Source organism: Bombus huntii, unplaced genomic scaffold (genome assembly GCF_024542735.1).
Source record: "Bombus huntii isolate Logan2020A unplaced genomic scaffold, iyBomHunt1.1 ctg00000091.1, whole genome shotgun sequence".
Lineage (NCBI taxonomy): Eukaryota > Metazoa > Arthropoda > Insecta > Hymenoptera > Apidae > Bombus > Bombus huntii.
In genome coordinates, this window is record NW_026099346.1 from 109,103 (window position 1) to 126,090 (window position 16,988).

Here is a 16,988-nt window from a genome sequence, read left to right on the forward strand (position 1 = left end):
GTTACAATGTTCTTAACGCGTGGAAATTAGTCTTGACCAGGAAACATCTATAACGGCATGTATTTTCTGCCGTGATTGTAAATCTGTTTGGAACATGCGGTTTGTCCGTTAATCTAGGCGCTGTTGTTCAATTGAGTCAATATTATTTGTTGGTAGATTAGTGTGTGCAAGAGCGCTCTATCCATTATTGACCAATTCGAGCACGTATTGGTAAATTTCACACCGGCAATTACGGTGAAATCGTTCGTGGTCGCTGGAAATTAGCAGTATCGTTTGCGGTCGTGAGCTGATTGACACTGCGTGAGCGGGGAATTATGTGAAGCAGCTTTGCTTTGTCGTTTCATGCATTTAATAGGTTTGCGGCGGTGGACAGAGTTTGTAAAAAATGAAGACAAGGTAGAAAAAGATTATTTTTCATTTTTTACTATTAGATTATTTTCAAAGTGATCATTTCAGTGAAATATGATTGACAAAAAATAAGATCTATAATTGAATCATTATAGAAAATAGAATAATATTGATAATAAAGAAATAAAAATCAATTATAGAATAACATATAATAATAATAATAATAATAATAATAATAATAACAACAACAACAACAACAACAACAACGACAACGACAACGACAACGACAACGACAACGACAACGACAACGACAACGACAACGACAACGACAACAACAACAACAACAACAACAACAACAACAACAATGTGGATAGACTTTATGTTTACTTTTATATGTATAATGATACTGTTTGATCCTTGAATTAAAGTTAAGATTAACGTTGCGATTATGATTATCCTTTGTCTGACTAAATATATTTGAAGTATCAATTACAGTAGAATTTTTGAAAGATTCTTGGCTGTTAAACAAAAAACTGGTTCCTTTATATTTCGCTCAATTATCATAGAATCGTGAAACTGACTTTCACTTCAAATTTTGTCTGTTTCAGGAGTAACAAGTACCTGCAAAAATCATCCATCAGCCGGATATGTGCTGTCGGAGGGTTTTTCATTAGCATTCCCGTCTTTCTAACTGGTAAGAACCAATTCCTTCAATTCTGTCAACTTTAACCTTTTGAAAGATACTAGTACATAAGTTATACGTTTAATTTTTCTTGAATTCAGGCATGAATCTAAAAGATACTGTGAACTATCTCTGAGTGTATGAAATCAGTTTAGAAATCCAATGGAAATAAAGTTAATTTTAACGCCGAATAGTCATTATTTTTCTTAGAAAAATAAAAAATGATCGTCTTTTAGAGAAGTTTTAACAGATTAATTTATAAAGAGCTGAAACAGAATATTCATGTCATGCATGAATACGGCTGGTGGATGGATCGAGATCTAATCTAAAGTTTACGTTGTGTCATGCTAGTTTACACAGCTATCATTCGCTCGATCGATCGTTAAGCTGTTGAACTCGATTCAAGACGGACATTTTGACTCTGTTCAGAAGAAAACTGCGTTTTAATAAATTTGACGGAATAGAAATTATGATAGACTACAATGTTTTTTTAATTATATCATAAAATTTATTTATTTTTTTTTAATGTCATGTTAGAAACTTCAAATACTGTCCAAAACTTCGAACGTAATCGTTTTAGAAATTTGTAAATTACTTAACGACCAAAAATATTGAATTCTCTATTGTCTGAAGATAGATTCTCTATAATTTAAGTAATTTATTCGTCGAGAATTGATATATAAAGACTTAAATAATAAATTAATTGAAAAATAATTTGCAACTAGTATTGAAAATTTCAATTAAAAGCATATGTATATAGTTTACGCTTCGAGAATTATATGTATTGAGAATATGTATTTGCGCCGATTCTTTGTCCCGCTTGTTATGGCATACGTGTTATAATGATCCTCTAACAATGCTTTCAGGTATGATATTGTATACATTCATCCAGTTTCATTCGACGCCGGCAATCGTTACGTCGGTTTTCATAGGCCTTGGCATCGTGTTTTGTGGATGCGCAATGGTCCATAACGTCTTCGTGTGGCAGAGGGTAAGAACATATCGCTATTAAAAAAGAAAACGAACACGTTCAAACACGTCTAAATCATCTTTTATGTGTATTTTACCCGGAAATCATTTTATCGTGAAATTTTGTTTTTCAGAGTTACCATAATTTATCTGGTAGAGTTCATAAAAATTTTTCTGAAATCAATTGCAAGCTTTTAGGAAACCAGGATTTTTCACATTTTTAAGAAGCGTTATAATTATATTGCGGATCTTTATACGTTCGTGCGAAATTGAAAAGTACGCAAATGGCGCAAAATGCATAAAATGCGCTAAAATATACGTATATAAGAAAACAAATCTCTATTAAAATTTTATTTCTTTGATTATGTTCGTAAAACTACAAACTTGTATAAAAATACGCATTCTAGTTATAAATGTTAAAACATTCGATCTAGTCCTTATCACATTCATGAAAACCTCCATTTAACCATTCGTTGTATCAACAAACATTCATATGCAAAACTTACCACCTACCACATCCTCCGCGTATTAATATAATCCCCTTTTATAAATTATACACTTTAGAGTGGACTGGTTGGGTCAGAGTGATATAAGCTTACAAGTTCTCGAGGAGATCTACCGAAGTTACATTTACGTTTGCATAATTTCACCGAAAAAGATACTCTGTAGAATGACAGGTTCGTTTGTTTATGTGATCCGCGATCGCAACTATTTCAAGGGGATTTTATAAATAACCATACACACGATATTCAGTGTATTTTCGTATTCTCGTTTATTTTGGGGAGATTTGTAAAACTGTTGAACAAAATAATTGAGTAACGATTATATTTGCCGAGAAAAAGTCTTTTTCTCTGTACCCCTCCTTCTACTTCAAGCATGTAGTATAATAAGACAATAAGATTGACAATGGCTGAAAGTAATCCAAAAGAGTTTTCACCATGGTTATCGGTAACGAAAAAGATTTGAATCATCTTTAATACTTATTCGTAACTAGAATCATTTCAACTAAAATGTAAATTCTTATATTATAACTTTTTTAATTTGTTATGGCCCCTGACTACAACCTAACCTATCATTCTTATTTCGTAGGAGAAGACGAATGCCGTGAAGGCGTTAGCGCGCGAACAGTGCGAAGCGGCGGTACAGCTGCAGCGTCAGCAGCAGCTGCAACAGCACCAGAACCAGCCACAGCTACAACAGCAACAACAACTACGTGGCCCGTTAACCATCCACCATGCTGGCTGCCCAACGAAAGTCGGGCCCGTGACGAACCAACTAAATACCAGCCACGCAACGCACGGCCGAGCTGCACAGTACCAACACTATCATCACCATCATCATCATCGACACGTGTCAATGTCCCCACCGCCCTTGTTGCTCTCATCGCCAGCTCCGATCGCGGCGACGCACAATCATCTGAACGTGAGCGGACACAGAAACGTGGTTACGCCACCGGATACACCAGCAGATAGATCGCCACCGAGTCCTGGAAATAAGCTAAATAGATCGCAGCATTTGCCACGGGAAGCAACCGGCAGCGTCAGTCCTGGTCTTCCGGCTGCCACATTGGATCTAAGTAGCGCAGCAACCACCAATAGTCCGCATGAATTGTCCACGTTAGTTTAGAAATTTGGTCCGAACATTATATCTTCACATAGGATTGGAGATTAATAGTTGATAGTTAATTTACACATCGATCTTTTTATTTGTAAATTGGGTCGTGGTTTAGAGTTGGTTTGTAAAAATTCGGTCCTAATTGTTAAATGATGAATATTGATTAAGAATAATAGGCATTGATGTACCAATCTTTTTTTAACTTATATACTTGAGCACACGCATTGGAGATTTCACTTTTATTCAGTGAAACAGCAACTTCATTACTCGCTTATTCAATACGGCAATTGCATATATTTCATGGACATTTTAACAATGTTTTGAATAATTTCTAACGGTACAATTGTGATGAAGTGAAAAAAATCGTGATAAGAAACAGAGAGAAAAGTTGCTCGTTAATGAATATTGACCAGAAATAAAGTAATTTCTAAAGAATATCCCGAAGACGTCGTAGATATTACGAAAGGAATGATTAATTTATACCCGCGTGTATCTTGCCATTACCATACTATTATTATTATTATTATTATTAATATTGTTAGTAGTACTCGATTACATTATTATTAATATTAATATTATTGCCTTATTATTATTAATGTTATGGAACCTCTAGTCCTAGGTTACTTTCGCTGCCACGAAAGGATAAGATTTTCGAACTTTTTACTATTACGTGTAATTCAAGTTTTCCTGTTGCGCATGCGCAGTAGAAAGAAAGTTAGCGGAACTCAAATCTCGAACTATAGAGAGTTGAAAAGTAGTAAAAGTAAAAAAGCACGAAGAACATTTGTATTTGTGCTGGATTAAGTTTGATAATTGAAAATTGAGTTTGATGATAACATTTTTTTCGTATTCGCTTTGGTAAATATTAGTTTTATTTAAAATTGAACAAAGCATTTTATGTTTTTCAAATACGGTACATAATCGTAATATCGAATTTTGTAAACTGATAGTAAGAAACTCTATAATTCGAGACTGGAACTTTGATCAAGTTCACATTGAACGTAAACTGACTTAATTTTGTTATTTAAGCGTGTATACTATACGTGTTTGTTCCTTCTTCTCTTGTGCGCAGGCTATAGCTTAATTACTTCCAATAAACGCAGTTATATCGAATCAATGACCGATACAAATTTAGATATTAGGATTATTTAAACAAGAGATTAAAAACTAAAAAGTATTGTTTTTATACTGCATATGTACATATGCAATATGAACGACAGTTTGTGTAATAATATGTACCCCTCTTCTTAGTTTACTTTTGTATATTTTGCGACATTTGATATTAATTTTATGAGTAACGTACTTACACTTTATCTTTGTAATTAAATGTGAAATGAAAGAAAAGAAATGACATGAGAAAAGGAAATTCGATGTACGAGTATATACGAATTGACGGAATTAAAATTTAACGCTATATTTAAATAGAAGACGTGAAATATCTTGTCATCTTAAAATAACTTCCTAATAATCATTCCTATTCTTTTACATAAAAACATTTTTCGACTGTAACTTAAGAAAAATGTCTGCTAACGTGAAACGTGCCAGAAAAAATTAACAACTTCCATTAAATTGGCAAATTTCTCATTAATATCGTAAAACTCGCGTTTACAAAGATCAGATCAGTGTACATAATATACAAAACAAATGCAGAATATATAAATATAGCACATACGTTCTGAATTATATTCGAATTGGGCAGGGTAACCAAGTGAAAATATGTAAATTTCACGATGTGTAATGTACACTTTATCGAACTTGTAAGTAGTGTAGAAATAGAATATTTTACACGTAACAAAATATACAAACGACAATACACAAGTTAAATTATTTGTTAGATCCATGTATAACAAGCATAGTACAAAAGTGTTTTAGCTTTATGTACTGGTAATTATGAGAAATACCAACTTAATAGATGTATTTGGTATGTACCTAGTTAAGAAAACAATAAATTATTCTGAACAGATAAAGCGTTTAGTAGCTTGTAAAGTATGAATTTTCGAAAACGTAAGTATTTTATATCTAAGTAGTTAAGAAACGCGAGCAAGGGAAATCAAACAAAGGAACAAAGTTTTTTTGTTTAAAAATATTTAATTTGTTGTTCTATTATCCGAGGTTAGAAGCGATAATGTACAAAATCTGAATAAATAAGATTCCTCAATATTATTGAATTTTAATTCTAGGGTAAAGTAATATATCCGCATATTTTATTTATATACAATATGTATAAATAATGATGTGATTTGACTAATTTTGTTGAAAGAATATTTGTACTTTTTACGTAAAACTTCAGTCTTTTACAAACTTTCTTGTAATTAATAAACCAGTAAAAACAATATTAATAAAATCTATTAAAATTATAAACAAACTCATAAGTTTTAATTTTAGTCCTTAAAGGTTGAAATATTTTGCCCCAATGTCGAGACACTTGTTTCAATCCAAAACATTACTATACTGAATCGATAATGTTGCATGTGCCACGAAAATGATGATAGTGTCAGATAACTTGTTGTGAAACGAAAAAGCATTGCATGTACATTTCTGTTGTTTTGTTGACCATGAGTTTGATGATCTTTTAAACTTGCCCACAGCTAAGAAATCAAACAGTATATCTAAACGAAATTAATTTCAAATTATTTTTTAGGTTCTAAGCTTTTATCTAATCTTTCAGAAGTTGCAAAATTTATTCCACAAGAGTCTTTTTTATCATAACCAAGTACACATCTTAAAACCATTTAAGTCTTCCTTAGTAATTTCTTCTTATCTTTAATAGTAACGAAAATAATTTAGATGAACGTTTTAAAATTGACACCCTGTATATTAAAAATAAAAGATATATTTTCTTCATAATTGGATAGGCTTTTTACAATGGCAATGTACAAATATCAAAATTGCAATTATACTATATAACATATGTATATATATAAGCTTCACATTTAAACACAAGATTCTTTATTATATTTTTTTAATACCAATATTTTAATAATTATAACAAGGGTTTTTTAACAAGAGATGTATAACATTGTATACAAATTTTCAAAAACCTATAGATAATTTCAGTTATGCTCTTGCATCATTAATTGTTGATGGAACTCTTACCTCAATTCCATCTAGTTCCTTAGACATTACTATTTGACAGCCTAGCCGTGACCTGAAATTAAATATTATATAACTGAATATGTCAATAAATATATTTATTGCTATACAAATTAATACTAATACACAATAAGATTTCTATTTATCCATTTGAAAATCAACATTGTAAATATGCTAATTCCAACATAGATTCGTAATGATTATAGGGTCATAAATAAAAAACTATGAAAATTTATTATAATTTCAGTTTCGTAGTATTCAGAGATAGCGATTTGAAATTCTACATTGAGATGCAGATTTCGAAATACCCAATACTAACCTGTTTTTACATAAATTTACAAAGAAAAATTCACTTTATAAAATATTAAAAGGTAATAGAATTAATAATGTGAATGATTTGATACTGATTATTATGAACTCACGTATCTGTTAATTCATATGCTAAATCCAACATGTCTAATTCTTCATCTGTTGGTTTGTCAGGAAGTGCATCATAAACTTCTTTCGAAAATATTAAATGGCACGTACTACAAGTTAATGTTCCTTCACAAGCACCTATATCAATTATATTTTAATATTACAACATACTTATATAATAAAGTATCAAAAGTTAAAAATAATAAGAATATTAAACTCGATAAAAATGAAAATTTTCAAATATTTTCTACCTCAAAATTATTTATTTTAAATTAAGTAAATTATGCTTCTTTAAAACATACCATATCCATCTAAATCAATTTCATTATTTACTACTATGTCTAATATAGTATCTCCAACTTTCCCTTTTGCTTTGATTCTCTCTCCACTTGCTTTAACAAACGTTATATTTACTCTGAAAATAATATTTATGAAAGATAAAAATTATCTCAATATAATTATTTTCCTTATTTTTTGTGTTTCTTCAATTAATCTTCTCTTAATTATACCTTAATTATATGTATCACTTATGATAATAGAAATAATTTAAAAATAAGATATACTTGTCTTAATAATACATAAATAAAATTCGTATATCATATATTTATAACAGTGTTATATTTTTAGTTGTTCACTGTCAATGTTGTTCTTATTAATACTATGTTATTTTTCTAGATGTTATACTCCTACAAAGAGAAAAATTTCTTAGACATTATTATTAGCATTATTATTTTGACACCAATTTTATATTGGAAGGTAAGTACTGAAATTCTATTAAAAAAAGAAGGAAAGCACAAGAAAATTTGTATCACTTACTCTTGTTTTTCTGAAAGTGGTTGCGTGGTCGATATTCCTCTTGTTGCCTGCAAAAAGGGTAACGTTGTGTTGCTTGTATATTTTGAATAATTTGATGCAATACCGAGAATTGATCTCGAAAATTTTTGTAATTGATTTACTAACGCCATTCCACTGTCATAAATATCATGAGTATGGGACACCCTGACCGAACATCAGATAAGTATTGCGGAAAATATCAATTGTAGATCAATTGTACTTTGTACAGAAACTTTCACGGCATTCTTCGGCTGCTATACTGCCGACGTTCCTTTACTGTGATAGGTTATAAAACGGTTCCTAACACAAGTGACGTATCTCTACCGGACACGTGCTCTTCGGGCCACACGTTTTATGATACAAGACCAGCAAAATGATCAATATGTAATTTTACATATCTTACATTTTTTCCAAATGAAATATTGTTTTTATTAAACGTTTAAAACCTCAGGCAACATTTATTTCATCTGATTTCAGTTTTACAAATATATATCTATAATACATATCTGTATAAATTACGGTCTGGTTATATCAAACAGGGACCGACACTCGCTAGGGAAAACTGCCCAAAAATTGAATCGTAAAAACCAATATGAAAGACAACAAATTTCTCGTTCTGCGGAACAAATAGAAATGAGCAGAGTATCTTTATCTTTATCTGAGACATTCAAAGCGTATCACGCATACGCTAAACCTGAAGAAAACTTTCTTGTCTTCCATGTTCATTTTTCCCTTTTCATTTCCATATAGAAGAAACCATATAGAGGTTTCTTCTATATTTATTTATATGTTCGTGATTGATGCTATTGACAACATACAACTAAGGGGAAATACGAATAGTAATAAATAGATGTATAATTCATTATGCAATTTTATAGAATTAAATCTTATTTATCTTCAGATATAAAAACTATATTTACCAGCTGAAACACTAACGCATATGCAGTATAATATAATCTACTTAACAATCTCGTTTTAGTTATAATATGTGATTAATTCTTTTGCTATTTCGCTATAAACAGTTTTTTGTGCATACAATATTTTTTTATAGTATTCTAATATATTGTTAGATATTGTAAAGAAAGTAAAATACAGTTATTGAAGTGTGGGAACATTCAATGTTAACCTTGCTTCAAAAAATAATCTTTCGAATGAATGGGGAATAGATTTTTAGTATTATAGTTGGTATAATGTCATCATTGTTTACAATGTGTTAGAGTTAAAGAAATGAGACAAATTAATATTTCAGAAGCAAATTCAATATTTAAATGATGTTATTTTAAAATGGCAGATGATATGAATGTTCTTTTTATACGAGGAAATGGAAACGTATGTATGGTAATGGAAACGTAATGGTTTTAACATTATTTTAGTACAAGATCTTAGCATAATAGTAATTAACAGTATCCATTACCTTTTAGTCAATTTTTGAAAAATGACATATATGATAATTTGCAATAGTTTGATAATAAAATACTTGTATCGATATTAATAACGTATAATTTGCTATCTCAAAAGGATACAGACACAGCCAATGATAATGTTTGGGACGATAGTGCATTAATAGAAGCATATGATAAAGCAATAAATTTAGCAAAAGAAGAAGTTATCAAGCGAATGGGAATGGATGTTGGAAATTCTCAACCGAAAGAAAACCTACAAAATCTTAAGCAGCCTAAACACGCAAGTAAATTACACAAGGTTGTGATTTTGATAGAATATTACAAATTTGATACAGAATATTATTAAATATATTGATTAAGAAGCAAATTATTTTATTTTGCTATTTACTTATATTTATTTGTATACACATCTTTTCTCTATAGAAATGGATCATAGGAGCACCTTGTCGTGCAATATACTCAGAGGATGGAGAAATTTATGAAGCTATAATATCAAAAATTTACGAAAACAATGGCACGTGTGTTGTAAAATTTGTAGGTAATACCTTTAGCATGATGGTTATGTCAATTAAGAAATGTACTAAAAATACATATATATATATATGAAGTAAAGGCTTTCGCATAGTCTATCACAGTGTCATTCAGCAGGTTCTTAACTCGGCAGGAGTACCTGTCAATGTCTATGGAGAGACCCGTGGGATATAGGGTCATGAACCATAAACATGCATGTTACTTATTGTTCATTATTAGCTGCTTGGAATATAATTCTCCTCATTAGACGAGTGATTATTACTACATATATCAAGGCAAACATTTATACATATACATTTATGCACGGGAAATTCTAGTACATTGCCTGTAAGGACAGTAACTGAATGTCACTCAGCCATTCTATTAAATGACAAAAATTTCTTTTACTCTGTGTTTAGGCTATGGTAATACAGAGAAAGTCGAGTTGAGTTCTCTTTTAGAATCAGAAGGTTTGCAAAGTCAAATAGCACAACAAAAGAAAGCTTTGGAAGAGAAATTCAATGAAGAGAACGACGAGACTTGTGAGACTAATTTTTCTACAAATGTAAATTCGAAAAAATATAATGTAGAAAAAATGGATTGTGCACATCACTTCATATCGGGACCATCTTTCAATTCGATGACTGATATAATGCCACCTGCACCTCCTTTACCACCATAATTAATGGCCGAGTAAGTACAATTTAAAAATTCTAATGAAATGCTGAATACTTCTAATATTAATAAGTAATTTGGAATAAGTTTAACATTTTATTTGGAAAAAAAAAAAATACGAAATTTTAATAAAATGTACTAGATTACCAGATAATGATACAGACGCACTTTCAAGTATGTTGATGTCATGGTATATTAGTGGTTTTCACACAGGTAATTATTTCATATAAGTATTTTATTGTATATTAAATTTTCAATGGACTATGTTATTTCTTTTGTAGGTTATTATCATGGTTTGAAACAAGCAAGAAACAATCAAGAGAACAGGAAGAAGTGTTGATTATATCAATTTTTTCAATAACAATATAACGATAATATAAGATATAATAAAATATAAAACTCATTGTATTTATTTACTTCAATTATTTGAAATAAAGAACAGCTTTATTTTCATATAAGACTTTATTTTTTTAAAAATAATTACTAAGATAAGAAAAACTAAAAAACATATTTTTGATAAAATACACTCACATATATATGTCGGGTTATCATTAGGATTTAAGGCGCGTAATGATCCTTCGTTTGAATTAGCCATTGTTTTACGAAACAGAGAATATATTTACGCGAATAAACAAGATTTTACAAAATATTATGAATAATGAGTTTAATAAATAATAAAATTAACAAACGATAAGTTTAACTAATAATTAGATTAAAGATTAATAAGTTTAACGAACAATAAGAGGAACGAATAATATGTCTTACGAATAATGAATTTAACGTATAATGAGATTAACGATCGATAGGTTTCACGAATAATGAATTTAATTAACGCTATTAACAATGTTCCGGGGTTCAAACGAATCCACGGTCAACGGGATAACTCTTTACTATGTGTAGAATAATTTTAAACACAGAATACAATTGCTGAGACACTCGGTAAATTGCTCGATGTATCACTTTCCAAGGCGATCACACGAATGAATATCTGATGAAAATCTTTTTCGCTATCCGACTGCATTTGTTTGTTATATGCTCGCTGGAAACATCGAGAAGGTTCCAATCGTTGTTGCTAGGCAATTTCTGTCAAAAGTTTGTTGTATACTCTTTGGAAACATCGAGAAAGATTCAAACGCCGTTACTAGGCAGTTTCTGTCTGGAGATTGATTCCTAATACAACGTGTGTCCCATTATATCGACATCTCTAAAGTACAATTCTATGCGATTTCTAGGGAGAACAATACAACCGATCCACACCTTCGTCAGGCAAAACGTTTATCCCGTGACCGTGGCTACGTTCGGCGACCAGTTGTCACCTCGAACTCACTTTCGCTTTCACAAATATCAAACAATTACAAATGACAATTGCTTAATTACAGTTATGATAAAATCTAGGCTAAAGCATTAGAAGGCTTCCTCAAAATTGCAAAGGGAAGGCTCCGGTTTTCCTTTCATCTCCGACATATATAATACAAGGATATAATACAACCGAACATTTTAAACTTAGCCTATAGCGTGTGCGCGCACACACACGCACACACACATGACACACACGACACACATGCGCGCACACACATGCGCGCATACACACATGCACACACATGCGAATGATTTCTCGAACGATAATCCATTTATTTATATTTTTCAATATCTGTCATTACGATTGCGTATTTATTTGTTCCGCGTATCATATTTATCTATTTGCATAACTGTAGGTGACATTTTTTTTAACAATTTTGCTAATATTTCATAACTTTTTAATTCATATTTCAAAGTGGTAACAGGTGTTTCTTTCTTTTCAAGTCTCCTCCATATCGGGCTTATTTCTAGTAGCCACGCTTGCTTACAAAGCAATTTTATATCTGCACAAGAATATCTTTCAGTACATTTTACTATGTGGTTTACAATATCTGTATTTTCTAATAAGTGGTTGCTAAGGTATAATTTGAATATACCAAGTCGAGCAACTTCATTGGGTAATGATACGTATATTTGCTTTTCGAGACGCCTGAGTAAAGCTGCATCAATGCCCCTAATAACATATTTACAATAAATATTATCGTTCTATTATACTAATAATAATGAAGGAATACTTCAAACAACACAATAACATATTTGGAATTTGGAGAAATATTACGATATTTTCTACTTAGAAAACATTGAAATAACGTGATATACGTACCAAGGGGAATTAGTTGTAGCCAGAAGAACTACATTAGAATTCTCATTAGACACTAATCCATCCAATCTAGAAAGAAGTTCTGATCTGAATCTCTTTGCAGGTTCAGACAATATACAGTCTCCTTTATTTGTGGCGATCCAGTCAATCTCGTCGATAAAAATAATTGTAGGCGAATGACTATAGGCAAGTTCAAATAAAACCTGTTCAGTTTAACAAATGTATTATTCATTAAATATTATATTCGAAATTCCTTAAATTCATTGCCTCATCGCGAATATGATATCATTTCGTTTTCCAAACAACTATTCTATTTATATATAAATGACGAAAAATAAAAATTTTATACCTAGAATCTCTCCTTCATAGACAAAGGAACAAAGAAACTTACATAGACAAAGCAACTTACACGTTATACTTCTCGGAATCGCCTCTCCATTTGCTGACCAATCAGCTGGCAGTTATGTTAAAAAAGGTGCAATGGCATTCTGTCGCGACTGCCTTCGCTAACTTCGTTTTCCCTGTTTTGTATATTTCTTGTAAACACGTACAGAAATGAAAAGAATACGAGTATCTTACCTGTACCAGGTGGGCCGTACAGCAAAATACCTTTCCATGGGGAAAACGGGCCATCAAAAGAGATAGGATACTTAAGGGGATACACAACGGCCTCCTTAACAGCGGTTTTACATTCTTCTAGGCCTATAACGTCATCCCAATGTACATTTAATTTGTTTACTACGATCTCCTGTGACGATACAAAGATATACAAAGATAAAATGGCGTCTTCTCTATATTAAGTAAGCGTTACGTAATTTGATATTTGAAGCGTTACCGAAATCACGTCATCGTCGATATACGTTGGACGATTTATCGACGGGAATTTTATCGTTTAAAAGCTTTACGATACGTATATTAATCGAAAATAACTTACGCATGAGACGTCCTCAGCAATCTTTCGTAATTCCGTATTATCTGAATAAAGCTTTTCAATGCATTTCAATATCTTCGATTGCATGGATTGTTCCATTGGGACGTTAAATAGCTCTTCTGATGAACGTCCATCACTCTCATTGGGGAATATTGACGTCACTGTCATTGCGAGATTAATATGATTCGTATTGTCATCAGTTATCTTCTGCTGTAGATTCGTCTCTTTCACAGGCTCACTTCTCGCTTGTTTACTAAAAGATTTGGCTTTTGTCTCAATACTTCTACAAACACTGGATCATATTGTAATACGATACGTTGAATTTGATACGTTGAATACGATACCGTTGAATAGGATACACGTTGAATACCGTTTAATATCGTTAAATAATTTAAATTCTTACGTTTTGCTTGCATTTGTCACTTCCCTCGTCATTTCCCTTCCAGTTATTTTCTTACACAATATGGGATATTTTTGAAATTTCATCTTGTAATAATTTTCATACTCTGCAACGATAATTTCCAAATCGATGTTGTCGCAGACCCGATGTTCGGGAGACAGACGAGCTTCCCGGAATAATACATCGCTAATGTCTATATACCTAAAAAAATGTAGTTTTTAATTAATTATAGTTTTTAACTGATTAAAAATATTTTTCGCAATGACTGAACACTATAAGATAACCATCAAACAACTGTTTTATCTCTAGGTAAGACGGGCAAAAGAATGTATTTACTATATAAATCCTCGAAGATAATTTCTTGTCTTCTGCTCTTTAATTTCCAATTTTTAGATGGATAAGAATAATTTGAATTTATATTTCATATATTTGTTTATAACTAGTTAATCTACATTATCGATTGAGTTATTCTTAACTACTGAATTACCGATGTCGAATTTTCAAATTTGGTTTCGCCTTCTCTTTCCACGATGTCCACTGATTTCTATTTCGATTGGTCACTGACACTATTCAAGAGAATTGGAACTAGGAATATATTTTAATTATAATATACTCACCCATTGTGTTCCAAATAATCACATACAAGGTATAATATGTTGCGATGACGTTCCGAAATACGACTCTCCTCCTAATATAATTATTTTTTCATTACAATAATATAAGTTTTTTCATGTAATTTTTTGTTACATTTGCGAATTCAACGAGTTACACATGATTTTTCATGAAACACGAACGTTAAAAATATTTGATACAGCCTAATTATAAAAATTGTTAGAAGCAAAAGTCATAGATACTATGTGCGAGTATCGCATGAAACGAACAGCTATTAAGAGAACTGCAGCAATATTACAAATCAAATAACAAAACACACACGTCTGTGACGTGGAAATTCTAAAATCTAAAATCTAAAATCTAAAATCTAAAATCTAAAATCTAAAATCTAAAATCTAAAATCTAAAATCTAAAATCTAGAATATTCCTTACCTTTTTTCGCAGATTATAAAATATCTTATTCATACTACATTGCATCGATAAATCACCGTTCATAGTGACACTTTCAAATCGCCTATCGTTTCTCAATGGATACGAGAATTTCCGTTTATTACTTTAAAAACAACCCGTCCATTACGTTTCTCTTAAAAAATTCTTTCAACTCCGTTGAAAACCGTGCATCAAACAAGAGACAAACGATTTGTTGCCATGGAAATGTTTGGTTCACACATAAGCAACGCACAAATATAATGATAGAATAGCTGAGTGTGTGTACTGTATAGTAAGATGGATGCAACATGGAAATAGAAAGAGAACACCATGTATAGATACTTCCTGTCCTTGTTTAATCAGGCATGCACACTAGTGGACACTGACGCTGCTCGTATACCGCTGTTACATATTTCCTGTACAAGCGCGCGTCGTTAGACAAGGACGGAACATCCTCTCTCTACTTCTCTATCGCGTTTTTAGTTCGCTCACGCGCTCTGTACTTATATCTATTACATTTCCACCATAAGCAGCGGCCGTGCAGTGACTTACAAAAGTTCCGAACGGTTCCATCCTGGGCGGACGGTTAATTGCGTTCGGTACTTCGAGACAGGAAGGTGAGTACAGAATCGCTCCTCTTAGTACTCTTATTAAAAGTGTTATCATCGAATATAAGTTTTTTCAATAAATTCTTATCGTTTTACAATCTTTCTAGAATACAATGACGTCAGCAATCGATCATTTTCGCGAATTTATTGTAAATTAATTGGGGGAATATCTGGAGTTCTTTATCGGTTTCGACTGTAAAATCAGCAACTATTCGAATTTTTCATTCATAATTGTGACGTTTTCGACTCTTCCGTTGCCAAGACCCCCTTGAGAGATTTTTGGCACGTTCCATCACCCTTGTTAAACGAGTGCACATTGGTGGATATATTGATTTTAAAAACCAATACGTGAACGAGGTTTATTATCTCACTGGAACAAAGAAATCCGTTTTATTCGCGAATTTTCCGTGTTTCTTCTTAATTTTCGTGAGTGTCTGGTGCGGAGCATTATTTGAATGAACTTTTCATCGTTCAGATTATATTTCGTTTAAAAAGATTGAAATTGATGTCGAGAAGAAATGAAACAAGGTGCTCGGGCATTCCATCGTTTCCCGGGGAAAGAGAAATATGAAAAAAACGGTCGTTCTTCCTTCTGCCATTTTCGTCCATTACCAAAATGGTATGACCCAAATGTCCCGGGCCGTGAATCAATCAAGCGAATTTTGAATAATTTTTGAATAATATCCAGTTAATAATTTGTGAAACAAATTAATTTCATTTTATTGTTGGAAACAAATTAGTTGGATTTTTCTTTCTTTAGCAGTTTTCGCCGGAGTTGACTTGACGTGCTACTTCAGTTTCCATCTTCGCTTCTCGAAACTTCCAACGTCCTTGGTGTTGGAGTCTCCTTGTCCAGGTGAGTACATAGCTTCTAGATACTCGTCGCTGTTCATCCTTACGAGCCTCTCGAGCTTTAGTTGTCAATTGTTATCGTTAAAGGAAGAGAAGCTCGCGACAGATGTTATCGAACAAATCGTTTCTTCTCGAAAAGTTCGAACTTGTTCGTTGCGTTTGAATATATATGGACGGACGCCATTTTTCTTGACATCTTCATGATTTGTCATGTCGTGAGTATAGCTTCTGACTACCACATGTTTGTGATTTAACCACTTGTGAAATTTGACCACTATACCGTGATAGAAAAATATTTCCAATGAATTATAAATATTTTACATTGTGAATTATAAATATTTGTTACAAATTATATCGTACTTGAGGTGAAAATGAACCATATATCTGCTTATGGAATACGAGGTAGTAAATCATTCGAAACATAATAACGAT

General features: G+C 31.7%; 3 protein-coding genes, 1 long non-coding RNA gene and 1 pseudogene across 5 annotated transcripts in view; 3 read left to right on the forward strand and 2 right to left on the reverse strand.

Annotated features, from left to right (window-relative positions):
* Positions 1 to 730: 730 nt before the first annotated feature.
* The window catches only part of LOC126876719 (dual specificity tyrosine-phosphorylation-regulated kinase 1A-like), a 59,113-nt gene continuing 42,855 nt past the window's right edge, over positions 731 to 16,988 (forward strand). Inside the window, exons 1-3 of one of the 2 annotated variants that reach the window (XM_050639593.1) lie at positions 731 to 1,042; positions 1,897 to 2,021; positions 3,089 to 4,232. In XM_050639593.1, coding sequence (XP_050495550.1) covers positions 1,899 to 2,021; positions 3,089 to 3,625 — 660 coding nt within the window. In that variant the 5' untranslated portion in view covers positions 731 to 1,042; positions 1,897 to 1,898 and the 3' untranslated portion in view covers positions 3,626 to 4,232. Of the gene's footprint in view, positions 1,043 to 1,896; positions 2,022 to 3,088; positions 4,233 to 16,988 lie in introns of those variants that run through there. The other variant, XM_050639596.1, reaches the window with a different exon arrangement.
* LOC126876725 (adrenodoxin-like protein 2, mitochondrial) lies at positions 6,427 to 8,300 on the reverse strand. Its single transcript, XM_050639609.1, has 4 exons — positions 7,940 to 8,300; positions 7,426 to 7,538; positions 7,129 to 7,261; positions 6,427 to 6,761 (listed from the first exon to the last, which is right to left on the reverse strand). Exons 1-4 carry the CDS (start codon positions 8,086 to 8,088, stop codon positions 6,671 to 6,673), a joined length of 486 nt encoding a protein of 161 aa, XP_050495566.1. The 5' UTR covers positions 8,089 to 8,300; the 3' UTR covers positions 6,427 to 6,670.
* On the forward strand, positions 8,827 to 10,638 carry LOC126876723 (survival motor neuron protein-like). Its single transcript, XM_050639607.1, has 4 exons — positions 8,827 to 9,286; positions 9,476 to 9,658; positions 9,784 to 9,898; positions 10,290 to 10,638. The coding sequence occupies exons 1-4, from the start codon at positions 9,242 to 9,244 to the stop codon at positions 10,550 to 10,552; spliced, it is 606 nt and encodes a 201-aa protein (XP_050495564.1). The 5' UTR covers positions 8,827 to 9,241; the 3' UTR covers positions 10,553 to 10,638.
* Positions 10,664 to 11,003, forward strand: LOC126876734 (uncharacterized). Its single transcript, XR_007694466.1, has 2 exons — positions 10,664 to 10,758; positions 10,827 to 11,003. It is a non-coding gene; the product is annotated as an uncharacterized LOC126876734 (long non-coding RNA).
* Positions 10,989 to 15,241, reverse strand: LOC126876732 (katanin p60 ATPase-containing subunit A-like 2; annotated as a pseudogene).